Source organism: Gymnogyps californianus, chromosome 22 (genome assembly GCF_018139145.2).
Source record: "Gymnogyps californianus isolate 813 chromosome 22, ASM1813914v2, whole genome shotgun sequence".
Classification (NCBI taxonomy): Eukaryota; Metazoa; Chordata; class Aves; order Accipitriformes; family Cathartidae; genus Gymnogyps; species Gymnogyps californianus.
Window position 1 is genome coordinate 7,873,798 of NC_059492.1, and position 23,118 is coordinate 7,896,915.

Here is a 23,118-nt window from a genome sequence, read left to right on the forward strand (position 1 = left end):
ATTATTCAATTTCTTTTGTTTCATTAGAAGAGCCTTAAAAAAGACATATTTCACCAGCAGTACTGAGTTAGTATACACGCTGTTTTAGTGGAAAATGGCATGATCTGCAGCCACACAGATCTGAACTACAACAGAAATTACCTAACCTCTGATACACTCACGTGAGGGAAATCCTGTGGGCTTGGATCATTCAAGAAATAAGGTTGCTTTACAGTTACAGGAACACGTGTCCACAATGGGCTCTAAACTGGTAGGATACAGTCTGAAAATCAACTGCTAATTGTTTTTACAATTTGCATTTTGTATTAAAAAGCCTCCCAAAGACCTCAGGAGGCAGAGCTCAGCCTGGAAAGGATTTTTATGGTTACACTGCAAACCCACAGAAAGCACGGATCTAGAACGGAAACAGTTCATTACAGCTAAAATACTGATCCTGGGTTCCGCCTGAAACAGCTGGGATTATTTCTCCAGTTAAGCAAATTCCTGTTACTGAAACCCACTCTGATATTTAAAGGAATTTGGAGAAGATGCTGAGTAGTCACTCTTCTTCCCAGATAACAAGATCGGAACTGTATTAATTGATGAATTTCTAAGTGAACACTTGAAATTTGGCTAAATAAATTCAAAATATCAAGGTCATATTTACATTCCGGGGTAATAATTAAATATTTAATATCTTGTGGTTCCAGTATTCTAGGTTTTTCTATGCACCAAAATATTTAGTCATGTAAAAACCATCTGTAGCAGCTGGAAGACATTCATTTGGCCCGCTAAGATTCATTAGTTTAAAAATACATAAATAAAGTGTTCATTTTATTTCCAAAAAGCTAACACTGCTGCTTTCAGCTCTATTAGGGTGCTTGGTGAATAATGCTTATGCAATGTTCTCAGCAGGAGATATCAGATGCCACAGTTTCACAAACGCATACAAATATCTGTTAACTAAAACAAGTCTTGTATTTAGGTTAATGCTCTTCTGTACTGACTAACTCAAGTCATTATTCACAGCAATATGAAAACCAGCTTGCAAATAGTTCAATCTCTATGTTTATTCTTTCTCCTATGCTCCCAAATCCCCAGTGCTGAAATCTACTTTTAAAAATTACTGATGAAATTTCTCTTCAGAACTGGGATTCAGATACCTCTGTTAAAGCATTACAAAACATAAGCCTCCATGCATGCCTTTTCTCTCCAAGAAGTTCCTGCATAATTTTAATACAGCTTTTTAAAAATCAAGTAAACAAGAGGCACAGCTGAGATTGTAAAAAAGAGTTAAATTCGGCTTGGTATCCATAGGGATCACTTTTCTGGCCAACAGTTTGCAAAGGTTATTTATTGGCTAGCCATTTTTCTTTTGCTGGAAGATGCTGAGGTTTTAGCAAAGTTTCTGCAGAGTATGCAACAGTATTCAGCATTTGCTCAGCTAATGAGTTAAATCATTGCAGCTCTCCGATGACTTGAAGATTATGGGTGTAGGAAAAGGGAATGCTCGGAGAGGGGAACTTTCAGCAGTCACCACCAAACTGCGGTTAAAACAGACACCAATGACTCTATTCAGCTCCCAAACCTCAGACAGTTTCCATTTTCTCAATAACAAAGCATTTTTGTGGAATGAGGTAACAGCCTCCATCTGCCAGGTCTAACTCTCCACTAAGATTTCTCAAGAGCGTGGCTGAACGCGGGCTGGCCAGCTGAGCCGGAGACTCAAAGGCAAAAGGCAGGAGTCCCTTACGCCTGGGAAACAAAGGGACAAAGCTGCAACAGGACAGACGTGGAGAGGAGCCTCTTTGGGACCATCACGCAAATTCTCCTGGGAATTTGTATCAAAAGTAGCCTCAAGTGAGCTCCAACCCGTGCACAGCTGGAGAGCGCAAAAGGCCGACGAAAGAGTGAGACTTTTCACTAAGGACGGACTGGGACAGGCAGAAGGGAGCAGAAGACAACGGGTGCCACAGGTTCAGTGTTCAGCAATCCATCATAAAAGTGTCACAAGTACAGAGCAGTGTGATTCAGAAGCGAACACAGGTCTGTGAGCACACGTTGCGAGATGCACAGTGCAAACGGGAACACAGACACCGGGCTCCCCAGAGGACAGCACAGCTCTTGGAACCGGCCGCTCGGCTGGGATGTACCCTTCCACACCTAAAATGCTGTGTATCGAAGCCAGAGCAGTTGCAGCCTCAGAACAGAGGCTGGGAGAGTTTTTGGTTTCGTTCTTGCCTTGGTTTTGTATTTGGCAGCCTGTAGCTTGGCCTCTCAATGCCAGGGGTGCTGAGCACCTATCCGTTCTTTTGATTTCAGGCAAAGTCAGCTCAGTTCCTCTGAAAAGCAGACCATTCATTTAGATTCAGATGAAGATTCTGCCTCCTGTGGGGACTCCCGCACCCGACTCTCGCCTCCCTCTGTAAGCAGCCGCTTGTTAGTCAGCTCCCTTGCAATTCTGAGACTCTCAGCTCCAGGTTCAACACATCTCAACTGCCTGCCCTACCAAACGATGAGCAACAGAGAACACCACAACCCCAGGCTCACTCATGCAAATAAAGGTAAAAACCTTGGAATAGCATGGAGAGATGAGGTCAGCTGGAAAGAGCTTGGAGGAAAAGGTGGCTACGCAGCACATAACATCAGGAAAGGATCTTCATGGCATATGCGAGTCTTCTGATCTATTTTTTGTCCCTGCATATATAAATCTTTAAAAAGCAATGCAGGAAATTCTCCGGGACGCTGCAGCAGCTGGTGCAAATGGACGACCTGCGACTCGGGCAGGTCAGAACATACAGGATCCAACTTAGCTACTACTTTGGTAAACAGTGCTGCCAAGAGCAGTTATTCACGCCATTTGGAGCCCTCATTCTGCCTGTGTGGCAGAAGACATTTGAATATAAACTTTAAGAATCACAATTCAGAGGGATTAGAAAACATTTCTAGAAAATACATTCTGATTGCATTATTTTAGTCTGGTGCATCAGGTTTTATATTTACAAGGACAACGACAAAGATTCCCAAGCAGAAACTGCCCCAAAGCCATTTTGTGCAAATTTAATTGAAATTTGCAACCTCCAGATCTATGATACTACTGCAGTACAAACGAAGAATCGATGAGGATAGAAATGTAAGTGTAGATAGTCTCATTTAACATTCACCAGAGCATCAGCTTTACACACTTCTGCTATTCTGCCACAAAACTTTGGAGCTAAAGACTCAACAAAAGCAAATACATTTAATCCTGGTGCTATTTAGTCCTAGGGAGATGCTGAAATCTGTGCACTCATATATAGTCATATGCACTAAAAAGCAACAAACTCAAAAATGCACGGAGCAACTGGAACTCAACTCACCTGCAACCCAAATTGAGCAATGTGTTAATTAGGACTTCCAAAGATGCCAATTCTCTAATCATCAATCTTTACTTCTGCAGATCAGACACAGCCTCCCAGACATGCAGGGATGCAAACCAAGGAGGAGCTTTTTAATATCAGAAGATACGGAGTATACTCCCACCACTGCTGCTAATTTCCTGAATGGCCTCATACAACTTCCTTCCCACCTCTACATCTAGTTCTCCCATCTAAAGCAAAGGCAATTTTTCAGTTGGTTTTCTGAAGGCCTTTGTGTTCCTGTAGCACTTTTGCCTGAAGTTTTGAAAATGTTAATATTGACCTCCTCACTCTCTAGTTTAATACCATGTACCCAGCCGGATACCTGGAGAACGCAGCTGGCAAGCGGCATACCTTCTTTCCCAGCCAGGACAAAACATTCCCAGGCCAGTTTTCTTCCTATGAAGAATGCTGCTGTCAAATCTCAAAAATCCACGCTGCTAATACTAGCCTCAGTGCAAGGTCAGCCAAAGAGGACTTCCATCAGAGATGAGCTCTGCTAGGGAAGGCTCCCTGGAGATTATAAGAATAGTACAGTCAAGCCCAGATGGCAACAACGTGCAGAGCACATTCCAGCAAACACAGTGACTGGGCAGAGGACTATGCAAACTAAAGCCCACCCTGATTTCTGCCATCTGCTAGCTAAACGCTGAAGTCTAGGCTGAGGCCTTTGGGAAAGGTCAGGATAGTCTTACAGGCTCTCAACATACTGCTTTTGTTCTCACTATTTGCTTCTCAATTCCTTCGTTAGAAGATACTAATCTCTCTGTAAGGCAGTTATTTGGAGCCAAGAGTTTAGATATTATTGCAAAACATATGCTTAAAAGAGACTGGAAATGATGTTGGCAGTGTTACAGAGGGGAGCGAAGCGCAGCTTTGGGTCAAAACAAAAAAAAATAAATCTAAGCTAGTAAGCAATTCCCATGTGATAGTTTAGGAGAGCCAGCAAAAGCTTCTTCTAGAAAGAAAACAATACTGTGAGAACGAAGCTAACAAGAGCTGGCTCTTGGAAAAATAAAACGGCCAGTAATGAGCCAGAGTATTGCCAACAGCACAAATCCAAGAGAATGTTTCTGGGAAACCGACCCAAGTCATTACGCTGGAAAGCCCTGAGGGACTAGGGACCTTGAGGCTAAAAGCTGGCAAATTGCTTCATCAGTTAAGGTTGGTCCCAATGTTTTCTACTGCGTAAGAATAATTTGTTTTAGCCTACAGGTCTCTACAGAGCAACGGGTAAATTCAGGCTGCTTCCTCTGGGAAGGGAAACTGGAGTGCTCGGCAAAGCCCTGCCCAACGGGACGTTTTTAGAAGGTTTCCCACCACCGCTGACATCCCTCATCCCTTCAGCCCAAGCCCCGGCCCAGCGCGCTCAGGCTGTTGGCTCTGCTTTGCCGTACTGCCTGCGCACCCCTGCTGCTCCTCGGTGCTGCCGCGGTGCGCCGGGCACCGCCTGCCCGTTACCTGGTGGGAAAATCATCCCAGCTATTTCGGCCAGCACTCCACCAGCGAGCAGTTGCCACAAAAATGTGGTGACTGCGCCTCCACAAAAGCATCTTCTGGAGACTCATTCACCCAAAATGGACGCAGTTAGAGCAATTATTCTGATGTATCTTGTTTTCCAGAGGGATAAGGAGGAGACCTTGCTCTCTCTCTTTCAGAGAGAGTAGTTAATACACCAGGAAATAGGTACACTGATGCAGAGTGATAAAGGCAAGGCTTTTGTTTGCAGCCTTCTCTTTCATTTCCAGTCCAGCTACTCACAGGAGTGTACAGAGAGCACAGAAGACGACGAGTGTGATCTCTAACTGCGCTTCTGTGCTGGCAGAGAAAAATCCTGCATTGGCAGGGGATGTCAAGGTGCTGTCTAGTCTAATGACTTTCCTCCTCTTCCAACTCCTTTTCTGATTCATGTTGCCATCTTCCTTGCAATTGACCTAAATAACATGTTCAGGCAGCACTGGAAGTATTTCCGCCTCGTACTTCAATAGCAGCAAGATCTCCGCATCTGGAAAGGGTATTTCTCAGGAAAGTCACACCACAGGTGGCTTAGGAGCGTCCTTCCCGAGAAAGGAAGAGAAGCACCCTGTCTTGTCTCATTTCATCAGCAAGACTTCCTGGCTGCACGAGAACAAAGGTTGCCCAGGAGCAGAGAAAACACATGCTACGTCTGTGCCCAAGCCCCAGCAAATCTGAACAATGTGGGCAGAGTATTCAGTTACCTCATTTCCAGGTGTGCTGTCAGCATAAGCCATTACTGGCTTGGGATGAAAGAGGAAAAACTGTTCCTAGATCTGGACGTGTCTGCATCGTTTATGGTAATTATTGCCCAGCAGCCTTTAATCCTTTAACGTCATATCACACTCTCAGCCCTCAGTTTCTCTATAACCTTTTGATCACTGCTTGCCATTCCACTACAGAAGAGGCTGGAGGACAGAGTACAAGACCGCGCTATCCCACCAGAGCCAAAGGCATGCCAACCCAGGCCTCAGGAAGAGGAAAGCAAAGAAAGCCACTGCAAAAGGACTTCGGCAGGTCAGCCATCTTCAGACACACAGCGATTAGATATGCTAGCAACAAACAAGCACTTAAAACAGTTATAGTACCTCTCCAGCTATTCACTTCAGCACCTTTCATAACATAGTATTCAACAGCACCGCATCACAGGAATACAGGGACAATCCAACCCCTGTCACTCCACAGTGGCTTCACACACGGAAAGATTTTTGATCCTTTCCCAATCTCATTCTTTCCTTTACCATAAGTTTAGGCACTCCTGATAGCCACGTAGATATCTCACCTCTTTACAACCCCCCGCAGACTACTGATCTCAATGTTATCTTACAGCAGTGGCCTTCACAGGCTGTGTACTGAGTAAATGAAAAAGTTAAAAGTCAATTGAAAATGCGTTTATTGCCAACAAGGAAATGGACTGTGGGGAAATACAGGAAAGTATTCTGAAACTGTATGGACTGCCACAGCACTTCCAGCTCTCAAGTGAGGAAGTGCTAGCCTGAGGTTTGCGCACTATATATACCTTGCAAGCAGGCACTAAATCCTCAGCAGCCTAACAGATCCCTTTCTTATTCAAAGGATACACATAAATACAGTTCCCCTATCTCAACAGAAAGGATGTTATGCTTGATCTGTACCGCCTCTTTTTCAGGTAGCTGAGCTTCAAAACTAAAGCAGGAAAGATGTGAGCAAAACTCACACATCTTTGTGCTACAGCATGCCTGTTTAGTCCACAACAGCTAGTCTGTATCTGTTATCTCTACATTTTTTATGAGCTCATGTTTACTTTGGCTGCACATCCAAGCAGCCATTTAAACAGGGTGAGAGAGGAAAATCTTGGACTCTCAACAATGGCCAAGCAGTTTAATCTGCCACTGGGGACAATGACTTGACTCCTATTGGCGTTTAGTACTGGCAGGGTCAAGTGTAACATGTGCTGAAGGAAGCACTAGGGAAGCAGATCCATGGCCGTTCCAACAGCACTGAGCATTTCCTTGAGCTATTCAGAGGTCCCTTTCCCCCTCGTGTGTAGAGAAAACAGCTCCAGCTGTCCAGTCACCTGCACTGGCTTCTCCACTCACTGGATTTATGACACTGGAGGACGCTAACAGCTCCAGGTTAGACACAGCACATTCCTCTGGCTTACAGCTCAGATGTTCAAAACTAAGTTAGGAAGCAGTTAAGATTATGTCCTTGGCACCAGCCACCAGGTTGGTGCTGGAAGATAATTTATATTCCTAAACAGAACTGGCACTGGGCAGGTTGGGCATAAACATCAACAAACTTCCATCCAGCGATGACACCAATCACAAGGGTCTAGAGTTAATATTTATCCATGGTGTTGATTTAAGATTTTTTTTTTTTTGTATTTGAGAAGTTCAAAATACTTTACATAAAAGAACTCCACAACTTGCAAGCCTAGGACAGTCTACAGTAATATATTCAGAGGCAAATAAAAAATGATATGAGTTAACGTTAACAGTCAGATAACCACAGGCCAAATAAAGCCAAAGTGAGACTGCACTAAGAACAAGAACATAAATTTCAGGATTTTTACTCCATTGCTATTTGGATTCTGTGTTAACCCATTTCTAAATAACTCTTGATTAACTATTAACTTAGCCCTAATGAACATGTCTTTCTGATTCCTCCCAGAGTAGTAGTATCCTCTCAGTGGGCTCCTGTTGAGTAAGGGTAGAATCATTTGTTAAAACTGTTCTCCATTTAGCAAATATCAACAGACACCAAGTGGGTCACTCAGCAGAGGCAATTCTGCTAGGATGAAATACAGGAAGGTGGAAGCCATGTGGCATTCTTCAATTTCCCCTTTCCTTTCACAGTCAGACCCTTGATATTTTCTTCAACAGGAAAACTGACACTCCCCCTCCCTGTAAACTGCTGACAATTGTATTTTACACCTGGCAAAACCAGTGCAAAACGGAAGGAAGAGAAGAAACAAAGACCAAGGACTTTTCTCAGCAACTACATCTCCGCAGAATGGAGCATTTTTCTTTCCAACTGTAGCTAAACACCCACCACTTCTTAATGGACAAAGTCTAGTACCTACACATCAGCGTTCACAGGAAATGCCACCTCCTCTCTGTCAAATGGCTGCAGAACGGAGAACGCTGCAGCAGCTTTGTGGCAGCTGCTTCGCAGAGAGCAGTCAGAGCCGTGAAGTCTGGCTGTGGGACCCACGTCCCACTGAAACCAACAAAGCACGTGCAGCTGAACCCCTCTGCTTGCAAACTCTCAGCCCTCATACTTGCATGTCCTATCCTTTAAAAGGGATCCTAAACTCTTGGTAGTAATCTGAAGATTAAATAATACTGGTAAAGTTTCTCTGCCCCCTAACAACTGGCCTTTTCCCTTTCCTGGATGCAGCTGGTTTCTATTGTTAGAGCTGTCTGTCTGTCTCTCTCTCTTTTTTTTTTTTTTAGCAGAGTAAAACATTTACATTTGTTTTCATGACATCACCAGGCAAAACATTGTCAGGTTCTCTCTGAACTTTTCCAGTTTGGCCATCGAAATTTCAGCAGAAATAGTCAAATTCCCCTAAGGAATGAGGTGTAGCAGCTTGCACTCTGGAGTCGAATGCTGAGCAAAACTGCAAATGTCATTTGCACCACCTTCTTGCCAGACCAAACTGGGTGCTCCACAGTGGGCACAGGCAATCCAGGAACAGCGGATGTCGACCAGGGATACTGAATACTGAAGACCAGAGGAGAAATGGTTTCGTTACTTGAGGAATTACAAGAAATTATGAAGCTGTTTGTCCAGTTAAGAAGTTTGGTTTTTATTCAGACCAGCCAGCCCGCCCCCAGTTTTCCGTAAACACCTTCTTTGTCTATGGAAGCTTTCTCACACGAAAGGTGAGGCAGAGGCAAAAAGATTTAACACTCAGGTCTCTCTCCCGAGGCTACTGCTGCAATTAGGGCTCTTCAAGCATGACCTCACACAAGCTAAGGACAGTGAAAATCCCACAGACATGAACAAGGACCCCAGCGGGCCACCATGAAAATCTTGTGTGTCAGTGCTGTGATTACCATAAAAGTCTTTTTCCAGGGAGCGGGGGTGGGAATCACTTGAGCACAGTAATCAATTTTTTCCATTTTCCTGATGGCATTTCAAAAAACAGCAGGACATGTAACAGCATCAGCTCAGCCGCAATTAGGAACACAGTAGAAAGCATCTTACCTCATAGAGCAAGCAATAGAGCAAGCGAGTCCTGGCCGTGAACAGAACCAAGTGCTTTCAAAGTTGGCGCACTGGGAATTTCAGTAACCTACCCGCAGAGAAGTTTTTCCTGGCTCCATCAGTTAAGCGTTCACCTCTGTCTTAAAGCTGCTAAGCCCAAAACCCAAAAGAACATCACTGACCTCATAACCCTCAGAAATCCATTGACTAGTGAACACTGCCTATAGCCACACAAGGCTGATACTCTACAGGAAAAAAAAAAAGCATGTGTCATCAGGGCAACCGCGAGGACACGGGCCGGGCAAGAGACTCCTGCCTTTCCTCCCCACGAGGATCTCGGAGAGCTGAGCCACCCAGCCGCCAGCTGTGTCCTCAGACAGCATGGCTGTTTCAGAGTCCGCTCCACAACGAATTGCAGTGTAAACAGGAAGCAGAGCTGACAGCAGACGTGCTGCAGATGGCTGCAAATCCTGCAGAAGGAACGGCAGTGACCCACCATCCTCCCAAAGACCAAGGAACCAGCCTGATCTTTAGCACACTAGTCACCCCTCAGCTCTTCAGATGCTATTCTGCAGGCAGGGGAGATGCACAGACTTTCCCCCAAGAGGCTTCTCAAAAACATCCAACATGGAGAGACAGCAGTGCTCCAGAAGCTGAGACCATGGAACTGTTCGCAGGGCTTCCTGCTAGGGAATTCTGGATATTTCCAAACACCACCCTGCCTTTGTTGTGTCCCCACCACTCCCTATGTACAGGTTTAAGGAGTTCTTATTCCAAAACATACTTTTTGCTGTAGAGCATCCACTATAATTAGTGCCCACAACTAACTATATTGCCTATATTTTTGTCTCTTATGCTATGCCACCAGTCTTAAAAGTACACAAAATTACAGACCTAGCTGGGTAAGAATTAAACTAATGCTCACAACTCTGTGCCTCTAAGGAAGCAGCCAGCAACAGAAGCAAGAGAACCATATGGTCTCCATCCTAGGAAAAGGAAAGAAAATGGCACAACAATAAGACAGGAGAAATGTCAGACTTCCCCTTTCCTGCTGTCCTGCTGATGGCCTGCTATCAGGAAGTTAAACCACATTTTGACAAAGCAAGTGAGGGAAATGAGGCAGCTTCAACACCTTTGTGAACACCAGAAAAATATTACTCATCCCAAAGGCACATATTTAAATACGAGAGACTCCTAAGGAAATATCCAAGAAAACGCTTCTCAAAAATTAACAGTAAAGGAATATTTGACAATCACACATTCATAGCAGCTAGAAGAGCCACAGATTTCTAACGCTTGGTAGAGGAGTCAGAAAAGTAAAAGAAACCTCCCCACACCTTCCCTAGCTGTTCATTAGTGGCCTGTGCTGCCACTGGGTTCGTCAGACCTTCGGCCTGGTCTAGGGCAGCCTTCCCTGTGCTCCTGTAACAGGTTTTCCACTTTGGAAAGATTTCTTTATGATTTTCAAAACCGGGAAACAGTGAACGTCCTAAATTCAAATCTAAGTATAGAGACCTCAGTATCAAAGCCTGCACTGTGAAGATAAGTAACCACCATCACATGCCATCCATTTGAGCCTTGAGTCAGTAGAGAGTAATTCCTACTAACGTGCTTCACCCAGGCTAACTATGAAGCATACCCAACATTTCCATGAATTCCCATGGAAGAGTCAAAGCGATTAATGTAACCACAAGTACAAAATACCCACAAAAGTGGAAACCAAAAAAGAAAACATTACCTGTAAGAAAACGTAACAATCTGAATCAAAACTGTGTTCAGTAAAAAAAACATTTTGGAAAGATGCTGCGCTATTTTTCAATAGCAAGATCTAAACTGTGACTTTTGAGTCTTTGTTTAACACACATGCACACAAAAAAAGCAAGGCTTTGAGTCGTCTTTCCCTGTACCTACCCCAGGATTCTCTGGAAACATAGCAACCATTTAGGATGTGTTGAAAATTTCTCTGTACTACGTTTGAACATTTGGTTTAAGTTTACTTCCGAGTTTATTGGCTGGGTAAAGTTTCAGAGCTTTCTTAATAAAATACAGCTTAAGCGTTGCAACTTTACAGTCTGGGAAAGAGACACGACCGAAAGATTTTTTTTTTTTTTTTTTTCTTTTAGAAAACGGTGCAAGCTGTGCTTCCTAGAACAAACCGAAGCGGAGCTCTCCGGGCGAGCTACATCCCGGGTAACGACAAAGTGAACCCAGCCGGGGTCCCGCGGGGATGCCCCGTCCCCGGATAGCGCCAGGGACACCGGCCGCGGAGGCACCTTCCCTTCCAGCCCCCTCCCCGCTCCCCCGGCCCGCTGCGCTCCGCGGCAACCCCCGCCGCCGCCGCCCCGCGACCGCCCCGACCCGCCCGGGGCTGCGGGGGCCAAAGCGGGCGGCAGCGGCGGCTCCCGCCCCAGCTCCCGCCGCCGCCGCCGCCCCACCACGGCGCTGCCGCTCGGCGCCGCCCGGCCCGTCCCGTCCCGTCCCGACCCACCTGGTCGGCGTCCCGGGGCCGCGCCCCCGCTCGCTGCTCGCCCCGGCGATGGGCAGGCTCGGCGCGGCGCGGCTCGGCGCTGCTCCCCAGCCCCACAGCGCGGCGCGGAGCCCGGCCCGGGGCGGGGCCGAGGGGCGGCGGGCTGGGCCGTCCGGTGCCCGCCCCGCACAAGCACTCGCTCCGAGAGGCGGGAGGGGGTTACGCCGCCGCCGGTGGGTGCGAGCGGGACGCTCCCGCCAGCCCGGGCGTCCGTGCGCCCCGCCAGCGGGGCCGCCTGTCCCCGGCCCCCGCGGGATGCTCCCCGTGAAGCAGCGGGGCGCGGCGGAAGCCCCCTCCCGAGGCAGCCGGCCCGGCGCTAATCCCTTCGCCTTCCCGCTCGCTTCCGAGCGGCCACCCTAGAGCCCCGCTACCGCGGAGCCCGCCCGCCCCGCTTCCCCGCTGCTCAGCTCGGCGAGGCGCGGGGCTGTCCGCAGGGCGGGGGAGCGGCGGTGGCGGGCTGCGGGAGAGCCGGCCGGCTGCGGCTCTTCCGTCTCCGGACGGGCGGTGGGGAAACACACCAGCTCCCGCCCGGTAGGAAAGCCCCAGTTTCGGCTCCCGGCGCCGGGCGGAAGGCAGCCCCGCGGAGCCGGCCCCGCCGCCGCAGCCCGCCGCCTGCCCCGCGGCTCCCCCTCCTGGAAGCGCCGGCTCCCTCGCAGCGCCGCTCTTCCCCCGCGCGGCCGCGGGCTCGCAACAAGCCCGCGGCCGAGACGCCCGCGGAACCCGGGGCGGCCTGGCCGTACCGGCCACCGAGGCTGCGGTTCGGAGCCCGGCCTGCGCGCCCCGGCAGGGCGCGGGGCGAGCGAGAGCCCGGCGAGGCCCAGCGGGCGGGAGGAGCGCATCGGGCCCCGCCGTCGCCATGGAGACGGCGCCGGCGCCCGGCGAGCCTCGCGCGCGACCTCTGGCCTCCGAGGCCCCGCCCCTTCCGGCCTGTGGACAGCGCCTGGCGTGTCGCAGCGCGGCGGCACCGGGCGGGGGTACCGCGGGGCGGGACCGGGGCGGGACCGGGAGCGGGGCACCGCGGCGGGGCGGGAGGCCCGAGTCAGGCGAGCGGAGGCCGCCGCCCGCCGCCATGTCGGCCGCCTTCAGGAAAGCCGCCAAGTCGGGGCAGCGCCCGCACCGCGAGCGGGCACAGGTCAGTGCGCTGGGCCGGGCCGCCGCCCGCCTCGGCCGGGCCGTTCCGGGCCGGGCCCCGCCGCGGGTCGCCGATCGCGGTGGCCGCCCATGCTGTTCTCTGCCTTTCCTCCTAGCCCGCCTCCCGGAAGAAGCTGGGCTTGCTGGAGAAGAAGAAGGACTACAGGCTCCGCGCCGAGTGAGTCGGGGCGGCCTCGGGCAGGGAGGGCTCCGGGCTGGGCGCGAGGCGCGGCCCCGGCCCCGCGTGGAGCGGCGGTGCGCGGCCCCGGCGGCGCTCGCGGGTGTCGCCGGGCTCTAGAGCGTTACCCTCTGGCCGGAGGGGTTTGTGCAGCGCGGCGTCACGGGCCGCAGAGGCGGCGCGGGCAGGCAGCGTTCTCGATGGCACAAGAGGTGGTGCGCCTGATCCCGTCTGGCAGGCGCTTTCACAGAAGCAGATGCAACATGCACGGACAGTTAAATGTCCCTGTGGTGGAGTCAGAAGGAAAGGGAACGTGGAGGCCGAAGGCCTCACAAAATCGTTACTATTGTGATTAATACAAAACTTATAAGCCTTATCTTCCATCTTTAATGGCTGATTCTGTAGAAGATCTAGGAGTCCTAAGCAGCTCAGTAAGCTTTGCAGAATGGGTGAACGTGTTTCCGTTACTCCTTTAACACTTACTGTTGGACACTATTCATTTCCAGCTTCGATAAGGAATAAACTGTGAAGCTAAAGTTGCTTGTTGGTGTCCAGCTCTATATGTGGAGCCGTGTCTGCTGTCTCAAAGCTCTGAGCATCACTTTGAAGGACTCAGCATCTCATCAGGGAGTGTGAACACGGAGAAACTGCTGAACAACTTCTGTTTGTTTTTTTTTTTTCCCCAGTGACTATCACAAGAAACAGAATGCCCTCAGAGCACTTCAAAAGAAAGCTCTGGACAAGAATCCTGATGAGTTCTACTTTAAAATGATACGTGCAGAGCTTCAGGTGAGAATCTAAATTGCCTTCAAGCAGGGTTGCACTCTGTTGCTCTAAGTAACATCTTTTTTTTTTCTATCTTGTTTTGTTTTTCATTTATGAATTAGTAAATAAATTAGCAGACTTGGTTTGGTGCCTGTGGAACGCTTTGAAGAAAATGAGGGGCAAAGGACAAAAAGGTTCTTTTGCTTTTATTATTAGGACCCATAGTACACTATAGCTGGAATGGTATCTGCCTGTAAGTGCTATGTTCCGTCTGGTTTTAGGATGGAGTTCATACGATAAAGCAGCCAAAGGATGAAGTGACCCCCGAACAGGTGAAATTGATGAGGACACAGGATATTAAATATGTGGAAATGAAGAGAGTGGCAGAAGCCAAGGTAATCCTTCACTGTTTTAGTGTTTTCCAGTTTGCTCAGAATTGTTCTTTTTATTGTGGTTTTTTGTTGTTGTTGGCTATTATGTTTATGTTTAGTGAAATCTGATTTGTGTAATACTGGAAATGATAGATGGAAATGTCAGTGGAGCTCTGTATATAGAACCTGAAGGTATACTGAATAATAAAAACTATACCGTGCATTATTATAAAACATGGCAATTTCTTATGTAAATTTCAGACATTAAACATGTACTCTTGCTTCTCATCTTTATAAAGAATTGAGGATTATTGTTACTGAAGTGGGTTGTTTGAATATGGTAGGCAGGCAGTCAACAGAAATACGACCCACTTCTGAAAACATTTTATGCTCTCATGTTGATCCACGCACCACCACTGCAGATAAAAAATGAAAGAAAGTCAGCTTTGAATTCTCCTTCATGCTTTTGCTAGTGATTTCATGGTAATCATTCCTACTTTGTCTGCCATACAGGTAACTTACTGTTTTGAAAATTGATTTGTACGTATTTGGCTGGGTAATACTGGAAATTACTCTACTCGAGTAGAGTTAACCTCTCTAAAAGGTTATGAAGACATGACATAAATATAGACTAGATGATATATTTTCAAAGATTAAAAAGGAAGGAAGAGTTCAGATGCTTGAGAAACAAACAGGAATTTACTTCAGGGAGACATTGTTTACCTCGTTAAGGATGTTTGGCAAAACATTAACTTTTCTTTCCTGCAGAAAATCGAGAGGCTGAAGTCGGAGCTCCATCTGCTGGATGCGGAGGGGAAGAATCCCAACAAGCACGTGTTCTTTTTTGATACCAAAAAAGAAGGCAAGATTTAAATAGGTTTTGTCAGAAAACTTGTTCTGTGATGTTTTATTGTAGGCTGTTTAAAATAGTATGGTGCTTTCTTTATGCTGTTATCATAAAAAAAAGATTTTTTTTTTTTTTTCCGGGAATAATAATTCAGGTGCTCTGGAAATCCCTTTTGATTACTAGATAAGACCTCGGTTCTGCAGGAGCCGTGTTGCTGGGGCTTCCATCACTGACTGTACTTAAGCTACATGTTTGGAAGGTTTGCTGAGCATTAGTCCAAGAAATCCATGTGAGTTTATTCCTAAATTTCTTTTTATTTATAGTTCAGGAGTTTGATATTGCAACTCATCTGGATACTGTTCCAGAGCTCGTAGATAGAGTGTACAACCGACCGACCATTGCAACATTGCAGAAAGAGACACTGAAAGGAGCTACTGATCCTGCCCACTTAAAGGTAGTTTGTACTGCCACTCTTTGTATTACAGTTTTCTTAATGTTTTACATCTTTTGTATAATAAGTACGAAAGAGGATTCGTTGGACCGTTGTGGAGGAGAACAAAGTTCTTCTGTTGTCTTAGAATTTTTATTGGTGACACAAGGCTGTAGTGGATGTCACTTAATCATCAAGTGCCTGGAGCCTACAGTCAAATCTTCTGGACCAACATGGAGAACTTGTTCAGTTGTATCCCAGTCCACTGTGGATTATAAATCAAGAGTTGTGACACACGGGCCAGAAGGGAATGGTATAGATCTGATTAGGCAGTTTCATTGGCAAAATTGATGTATTTCTCCTCCATTACATGACGTACACCTATGGGACTATAAGTGTGATTTTTGCAGCATCCCCTGTTAAGTCTCCCATTTCACCTCCCCAAAAACCCTTGCACCCCTGAATAGGGATGTGAAGAAGCTTATTCCAACATAGATGTATCTGTTGTTGGGTTTCTGATCTCATGGTATTTTTCAGTTAGGTTCTGAGCCTGAAGCGGCTTGAGATTCAGGATTTGTCTCTCCCCTTTTCTTCTTAAAGACATTTAAGCTATAGTCTCACTTCCTGGCTTTCCTAATTTAAAGTGTGTCATGATCCTTCAGGATGAATTGCTTACGCAATGAACTTTGATTGTGATGTTTTAATATCACAGCACTTCTGTCCTAGAAGTAGCTACACTCCCCTTTAACACTGTGTCGCTTAATTAGTTTAGATATATTGGGCAGTCCTATAAGCTTGAGTTGGTGTGCGTAAGGTAAAAACAAAATTGTCTAAAATTGCTGATTGGTAAATTTGTAACCTCTTGTTTCTGAATCAGATGTCAGATAACAAACACCCTGTGGTCCCTGTCTTCTTGCCAGCTCTCTCAGTTTGGCTTGTCGGTAAAGCAGTTAGACAAGTTGTAGACTGACAAGTTTTCTCCTCTAAATGTCTGAGTCATATTTTAAGCATGTAGGGATCTGTTCTCCTTAATTTAATTACTTAAATCACACCTGCAGTAATACCTTTTTTGTGCTGGGAAAGCCATCCGCTCTTAGTAGGTAAACGTGACCAAACAAGTTGCATTTTGGGAGGCCTCTGTGCAATTTCTGAGCACTTCAGGAATTGGTCTCTGGTCTTTTTTTTTTTTGTCTTTTTTTTTTTCACCCCCCCTCTGGATAAATTTGGTTTTCATTAGGAGGTTAAATCTTGTACTCAACATTGAAATTTAGAGGATTTAGAAAAATGAAATTCCAGCCACTTACTGAAGAAGGTTACACAGCATCTAAACTAGGTTAGAAGAGGTTTGGGTTTTTATGTTTGGATTTAGGAGATTAAAACAAGCACAAAGAATTAAGTCCTAACTAGAAAACCTCTAGTATGAGAATCAAGATGTTAAAACGGTTCTCTGGAATCTAGCCACAGAATTGAAGCAGCGTTCTTTAATATGATTGTGATTTAAAAATGTAAAAAATGTTTGTGAGGTCCAAGTGCCTCAGAATAGGTCAGTTATAGACCATAGTGTCTTGTTCCTCTCTCTGTCTTAAAAATGCTGCTTTTTTTTTTCCTCCAGAAATTAGCCCAGCAAAGGAAGAATCAGTATGACCTCCTGAAGCAGCGCATTGAAAGAGAAAAGGCCATGTTTGTTATTGCACAGAAAATCCAGACACGTAAAGATCTTTTGGTGAGGGATTTAGTTCTGGTTCTTTGCATCTGTTTTGTTAAGGTCATTAGGTCTAGTTTTGTATGTATGTGTTTCTTCACTCTGATTTTATACTGATACTTCCAGATAACTCCTAAAAATAAGTAATCCTCTTTTAGTATGGAAAAAGCAAGGAGATGAAGCATCCCAGTTGTGCCATGGCTAGTAGATAATATCTGCTAGTCTAACGCTTACCATGTCAGCAAGGACAAAGAGTCAACTTTGAAGTGGTGCTCACAAGTCTTTTCTAAAACGCTGTTGGCACCTCTCAAGTACTAAATTAATACTTTCAAGTAGCAGAGGCAAGGAACCATTTCTGTAGGTTACGAGATCTTAAAAATCCCAATGACCAAAAAATTATTTGTTTCAATGGGACTTGCCATTCCCTGGTGCTTGTGAACAAAACAGATTGTGCCTGAGAACCTAAAGGCGGAAAGAGCAGACAGAAATATAATTCCCACCTAAACAGTGGAAAGTGACCATTTTTCGCTAATGCCTTGTCAGTCCCAGACAGGGACTTTCTTATTTATATAAGGGTGGGTTTTTTTTTCTTCTTACGTGCCAGCAAATATTTTTTCTTGTTCTTTTTTCCAGGACAAAACTCATAAAGTAAAGGTGAAGAAAGAGACAACAAATGGTCCAGCTATCTACAAATTCAAATTTCAGCGGAAACGTTAACCATTCCCTTAAATAACGTTACCATCTTTGCTTAGAAAGAAAGAGGATCCTCCTTATGAAGGAGGACTGGTACACCGTATCAGTTTGTTTTTCACTGCAGCCTAGCACTTTGTTAAAACAAATTACTGTGGGCCTGCGGTAGCCATAAATATATTGTATCTAATTAATTGATTAATAAATCAGAGAGTTTGTTCTCTTGGTATTTACAGTGGGAAGCCACAAGAGGTGCCTGAATGTCCTAGTAATACGCACCATAAACAATCCTTGAAAAGTCAAGGTCAAAACCAAGAGCCTGGGAGATGGGTTGCACAGCACGTGGGCAGAAAAGGTGCTCTGGGATTGTTACGTTCAGCTCTGTGGCCGGTGACCATGACACGTCCAAAACCATAAGAGATTTCAGGTCAGTTCTTTTAGCTATCTTTTCAAACAGGTTAAAGTTGAATTATTATCTTTCTAATCACTCCCCACCCCCACCCCCAAACCCCTCTTTAATTTTCCCATTCTGCATGATCTGCACAAAGTATTTCACTTTAAAACCTAAGAGCTGAAAGGCATTGCTAAGGGCGCATTGCTAAATTCAGGCACCGTATTAGCCAAAGACTATTCTGGAATGGTGCTAGAAGCGGGGAATTGTTTCTTCCGCTGTACAGAAAGGAAGAAGAACTCGACTTTTATGAATAATTTCCATAGCTGAGGAGCTGTTTGTGCTTATTCTGTCTCCTCCTGTGCAATGGGGTAGTGCCCCTGCCACGCCGAATTTCCACTGTTGCCTGCCACGTTTGAACAGAGGCGATGATACTGAAATTCATGTATAGGGAGAGACAATACAGAAGCCAACTGTGGGACAAAAGTTTGTCCTCTTTGTTTAGATTATGCTTGTTGCAACGTCGGTAGTTGGAAGGGGGTTTCAGCCGAGAACAATGAAGGCACATCCTTGAGTGTCCTGGAGCAGTTCGGGCAAGTTAAGAGAGCCTGGGCGTAAACATTCCTTTTCTTATCTCTCTCACTTGTACTATGTCTGCCAATAAGCAGCACATGCCCATGCAAGATGGTGGGAAAAAAAAGATGCTCTTCTCAAGCTCTTCCCACTTCGGGAGTTGTCCTGGCTTCCCCTAGATGAAACACGACTTTCACGTGGTCAGATGCAGCTTCGGACGTTGTTTCTGCCATTGCAAAGATTCCCAAGTTGGCAACAATTGTGGGGTGAATCTGTTTCTGGGAAGGATTAAGGGTTGCTCTTAAAAGCAGTGAAGATACTCTCACGCGGAAGGTGAAGTTCTGCGATGTCGCTGTTAACGGCATGCCGTCAGCCACCTAGCACCGGCCGACCAGGAGGGAAAGTTGAACCCGCCGCCTGGGAGGAAGTTCCTCCTTTTCCTCCCTCACAGCAGAACGCACGCACGGCTGAAAGCTGCGCCGCTTCTTCCCGTGGAAGTTCCTTCCCCGCCGCCGGCAGAAACGGGAGAACGCCCGGTCCTCCGGGAGGCCGCTGGCCGCGCCCGGCCGGCAGGGGGCAGCAGCGCCCCGCGGCGGGAGGCAGCGGGAGCGGCCGCGGGGCCGGGGCCCGGTTTCCCTCAGCCCGGGCCCGGCGGGGCGGTCGCCGCCCGTGCGTCCCGGTCTCCCAGGGAAGGGGTGTCGGCCGGCGCTGCCCCGAGCGCCTCTCCGGCGGGCCGGGCCGGGCCGGGCCGCCGCAGGCGCGTTCGGGAGCGGCAGCTCCGCTCCCCGCTCGAAACTGAAGTGCCAGCCCTGCGGTGCTCGCCCTGAGCGCCGTGTCCCTGCAGCGGCGGGCCCGGCGCTCGCTGTTGTACGGTCTCCCGCCTTCAAGGCTGCGGAGCCAACGCCAGGAGGGCAGGCTTCGTTTCCTGCAGGAGTGCTTTGAGTAGAACCTGAAGATCTTATAAGCATAATTCATTGACTTCGAAAGCTTAAGTTGGCAATATTCAAGAAATACAAAAAGCAAGAGGAATCAAAAGCAAGCTAGATTTTAAGAAAACTGTCAAGCTTGCCCGTGTTTTTGGGGACCTTTTAATTGTTTTTAAAATGTACATCAAGGTCCCCGCTACACTGGCTGGGTGTCTTTGAAGTGAAATCTCTTTGAGATTTAAATGGATAAATATTTGATCCTTATCCCTGATTAATTTTACCTGCATTGAGAGAGTTACGGGAAAGGATGGGAAAGAAAAAACAGCAATTCCATTGGAAGACCCTCAAGGAATTACCGTCTGGCAGGAGCTGAAAAGTAACAACCTGAACAAGCACAGCTAATTAGCCTGATGCTCGAAATGCCTAATGCGCCTCCGATCCCATTGGTAGATCAAGTGTTGCAATGGGCGCAAATGACCTAATCCCTGGAAGAGAGCCATCTCTTCCCAGTAAAGGAGCAAGATATTATGGGATGCAGCAGGTAGCTGCAAGGCTTTGAGCGGTCAGTGCTCTCACCATGGAAAATTATAGGTTGAGTGCCATACCGCTTATTCTCCTGGTGGTAGTTCTCATCTGTCCGCTGGCATGCAGGAGCTGCAGGCTTTCAGTGAAGACACAACAGTTTCACGTTCGCTGTACAGGATATGAGGAGCAAAAGCTGCGCCTGTTCCGACTCACTTTTCCCTGGGAAACCACAAAGGTCTTAACAAAGGGAAACCGGAGCACAGTTACGTCCATGGTGTTACATCGACAGACTTCTTGCTGGACCCTGACCACAAAAGCCTAGGTACAAATCCAGCCAGCTGTGGAGCGGTTTATCATCTTGTGGCCACAACAGACTGAAAGGAGGTGCCAGCTCTCATGCACAAACATGTTTCACCTACTCCTGCTTGCAACGGTCAAGGATTTGGTGGGTGCTGATCACTGAACTTCCACCTTAGCACATAGGGCTGACTCACACCTACTGCCCTGCTGAGCTCCCAACAGCCACCAGCAAAAAAATTGCACCATCTCAAAGAGCAAAAGCAAACAAAGTTCTTTTATCTGACCAACATCCATTGTTGAGTTTCACAGTATTACTGTGGCTCAGTGTCCGGAGAAACATTCAGGCAGTTAACGCTGAAAGTGCCATCATAGGTTAAACACTATCTTTTGATGCCAAGACCCAGCTCCCTACAGCGCAGATGAATGGGAAATGGACTGCCTGCTGGAAGGGAGAATCCGTTTTGATTTTCCTTGGCAGACAAGCCTCTGCATTTTTGAAAGTGCAGGGAGTAGAAATGGTGCCCAGGTTCTGTTTGGCCATTTCTCAGGAAGATCCCCAGTCCCATTTCACGTCTTGAAATAAACTGGACAGGAGCTATCTGAAAACAGCTTCCCTCTTCCAACACCACACTCCAAAACAATTAAAGATTTGAGGCAATAAACAGGGACAAGGAGGGTTTTATGGAGAGCATTGGACTCTCCCCTCAGCTTCACAGTTAACCTTTAATAGGGAAGTTGGGTGCTTATTCATATAGCAGCTATCTGTGTGCACTTGCGCAAATCCTTGTTAATGCTAATTCCACATTAAAAAAAAAAGGCAACATTTGTGGGTGCAATCACAGAATGACTTTAGGCTGCCAGGGGAAAAAAGACAATGTATCAGGGAGACAATACTGGAAGTATCTTACAGGACTGTCATGCGAGACTTCACCTGGAACACCATATGCGGGCCACCAAGATTCAAGAAAGATTAGTTCACAATGGGACAGATGAACGAGCCTCTAAGATGCAGAAGGGAATTGCGAGTGTCTTACAAACAGGACTAGGTCTTGGCTCCTCCAGCCTAGCGAGATAAAGGCTCTACAACTGCCTTAAAAAGCTTACAGACAGCAAACAGCATGAAAATACTTATGGCAGAGAAAAGTGCTGGCACAGACACAACTGTGTGTGAACTGCCCAGGAACCAATTTGGGCTGGAAATCGTGTTTTCCAGGAGGTTCTGGAAAAGCCTCTATCTCTAAGAGATATTTAAGAAAGAACATTGCTTGTGTCTAGGGTTATAGGACTTGGTTGCCACTGTAGGGCAGCTCTGGTGCAGCACGGTGTCCCTGTGGGTCAGTCACTGGACCCAACAGCTCCCCCGGGGCACATCGCAAAGGGCCAAACCCTTCCACTCTGTTCATCTGTCAGACCTTGCTCTTGGTTTGACTCCCAAAGCCCTTAGCTTAGTTTCCTGATCCTAAAGCACTGAAATGTTTCTGCAAGGGTCTGGGAAGAGTCAATACCTTACCTTATAACTGAACAAAACACCCAGCCCACTCGACTGCAGTGCAAGTTCTGAAGCGAGACATTGGTGGGATCTGCCATCCTCTAGCTGGGCCCTCGTGGGGAAGGACAGAGAGAAACAGCCCACAGCTATTTTCCGCTTGTGATAATTACACCATCAAAGGCTGAACCAACAGGTTCTTTAGCAAGGAGATTCCCTGCCGCTTGCAAGACACAGATATCAAAATACCCCACAGATTCACAGCTCAGGTTTCAGGTGACTCAGAATAATATTGTGCCGTATAATAATTTCATGTAATTCCTTGTTCAAGCTGAAGAACTCAATTGATAATGACTGTCTATAAAAGTTAATAGCAGGCTACATTAAAACGCTTGCAGGATTATCTCTAGGCAACTGCAACAATATATTACTAGCAGGAGAACCATCGCCAGCCCTTAGGCTTCACAGGTGGTTTCCTCTAGGCCCCATTTTCTGAGCCTGAACCAGACTGGAGACCAGCACAGTGGAATCTCTCGCCCCGTCCCTGGGGCACGGCAACAGAAGCCAACATGCCGGGGGAGGCTCCGGAGCCCCCCATGGGCAGCCACTGCCGGGTTTGCACCAGCGGCCGCACGCTGCGGCAGCCGGAGGGACACTCGGAAACCTCAGAGCCCTCCTCACTGTTTTCTTTCAGGAGAGCGGAGCAGGGAGGCTTTGATCCCACCCATCCCACCGCCCGTGCCCGTAGGTGCTGTACCACACATTACGAGTCCGCTCACCGTGCGCCCAGCAGTCGGACAGCCCGGAGTCCCAGCAGCTCCCGCTCGCCGTCCAGATGCTGCTGTCGCAGGGTTGCCAGCAGGACAGTGGTCCGGGCGTGGGATCGCAGGCATCTCCAGCTGGCAGGACTGCCTGCCCTGGCTCTGGCTGTCACTAAGACCCTGCTGTCCTTACAGTGAGGTTCACCTAAGGTGACTTGCCCAAGGGCACCAAGGAGAAAAGGGTGGTGGAGTTCCTCCACTCAAGCCTGAGCAGCTTCACAGCAGGGAGTTGAAAGAGCAGGATGTAAATCAGGAATGACTAATTGCTGCTCAACATGGCTGCCCTAAACCTCTCTTTTCCACGGGCTCCTTGGCCACCTGGACCTTTCCCCACCTGGCTGGGAGCAGCACAGGGGCTGCTAACAGCCA

General features: G+C 47.4%; 2 protein-coding genes across 5 annotated transcripts in view; one reads left to right on the forward strand and one right to left on the reverse strand.

Annotated features, from left to right (window-relative positions):
• Positions 1 to 12,370, reverse strand: part of FHL3 (four and a half LIM domains 3) — a 31,971-nt gene extending 19,601 nt beyond the window's left edge. The window contains exon 1 of one of the 4 annotated variants that reach the window (XM_050909929.1): positions 12,354 to 12,370. The gene's annotated coding sequence lies outside the window, so the exon portion shown is untranslated. Of the gene's footprint in view, positions 1 to 9,086; positions 9,104 to 11,574; positions 11,642 to 12,353 lie in introns of those variants that run through there. The other 3 variants (XM_050909932.1, XM_050909931.1, XM_050909930.1) reach the window with 3 other exon arrangements.
• A 276-nt stretch (positions 12,371 to 12,646) lies between these two features.
• On the forward strand, positions 12,647 to 17,962 carry UTP11 (UTP11 small subunit processome component). The gene is made up of 8 exons (XM_050910036.1): positions 12,647 to 12,745; positions 12,861 to 12,922; positions 13,609 to 13,711; positions 13,969 to 14,082; positions 14,827 to 14,920; positions 15,229 to 15,359; positions 16,948 to 17,058; positions 17,671 to 17,962. The coding sequence occupies exons 1-8, from the start codon at positions 12,683 to 12,685 to the stop codon at positions 17,752 to 17,754; spliced, it is 762 nt and encodes a 253-aa protein (XP_050765993.1). The 5' UTR covers positions 12,647 to 12,682; the 3' UTR covers positions 17,755 to 17,962.
• Positions 17,963 to 23,118: the final 5,156 nt, after the last annotated feature.

Excerpts from the sequence above, each read along its gene's own strand:
- UTP11 (XM_050910036.1), top strand. The coding sequence starts at position 12,683 with ATGTCGGCCGCCTTCAGGAAAGCCGCCAAGTCGGGGCAGCGCCCGCAC. Across the intron at positions 12,746-12,860 it reads CGCACCGCGAGCGGGCACAG|CCCGCCTCCCGGAAGAAGCT; the intron begins GTCAGTGCGCTG and ends CTTTCCTCCTAG. Across the intron at positions 17,059-17,670 it reads AGACACGTAAAGATCTTTTG|GACAAAACTCATAAAGTAAA; the intron begins GTGAGGGATTTA and ends TCTTTTTTCCAG.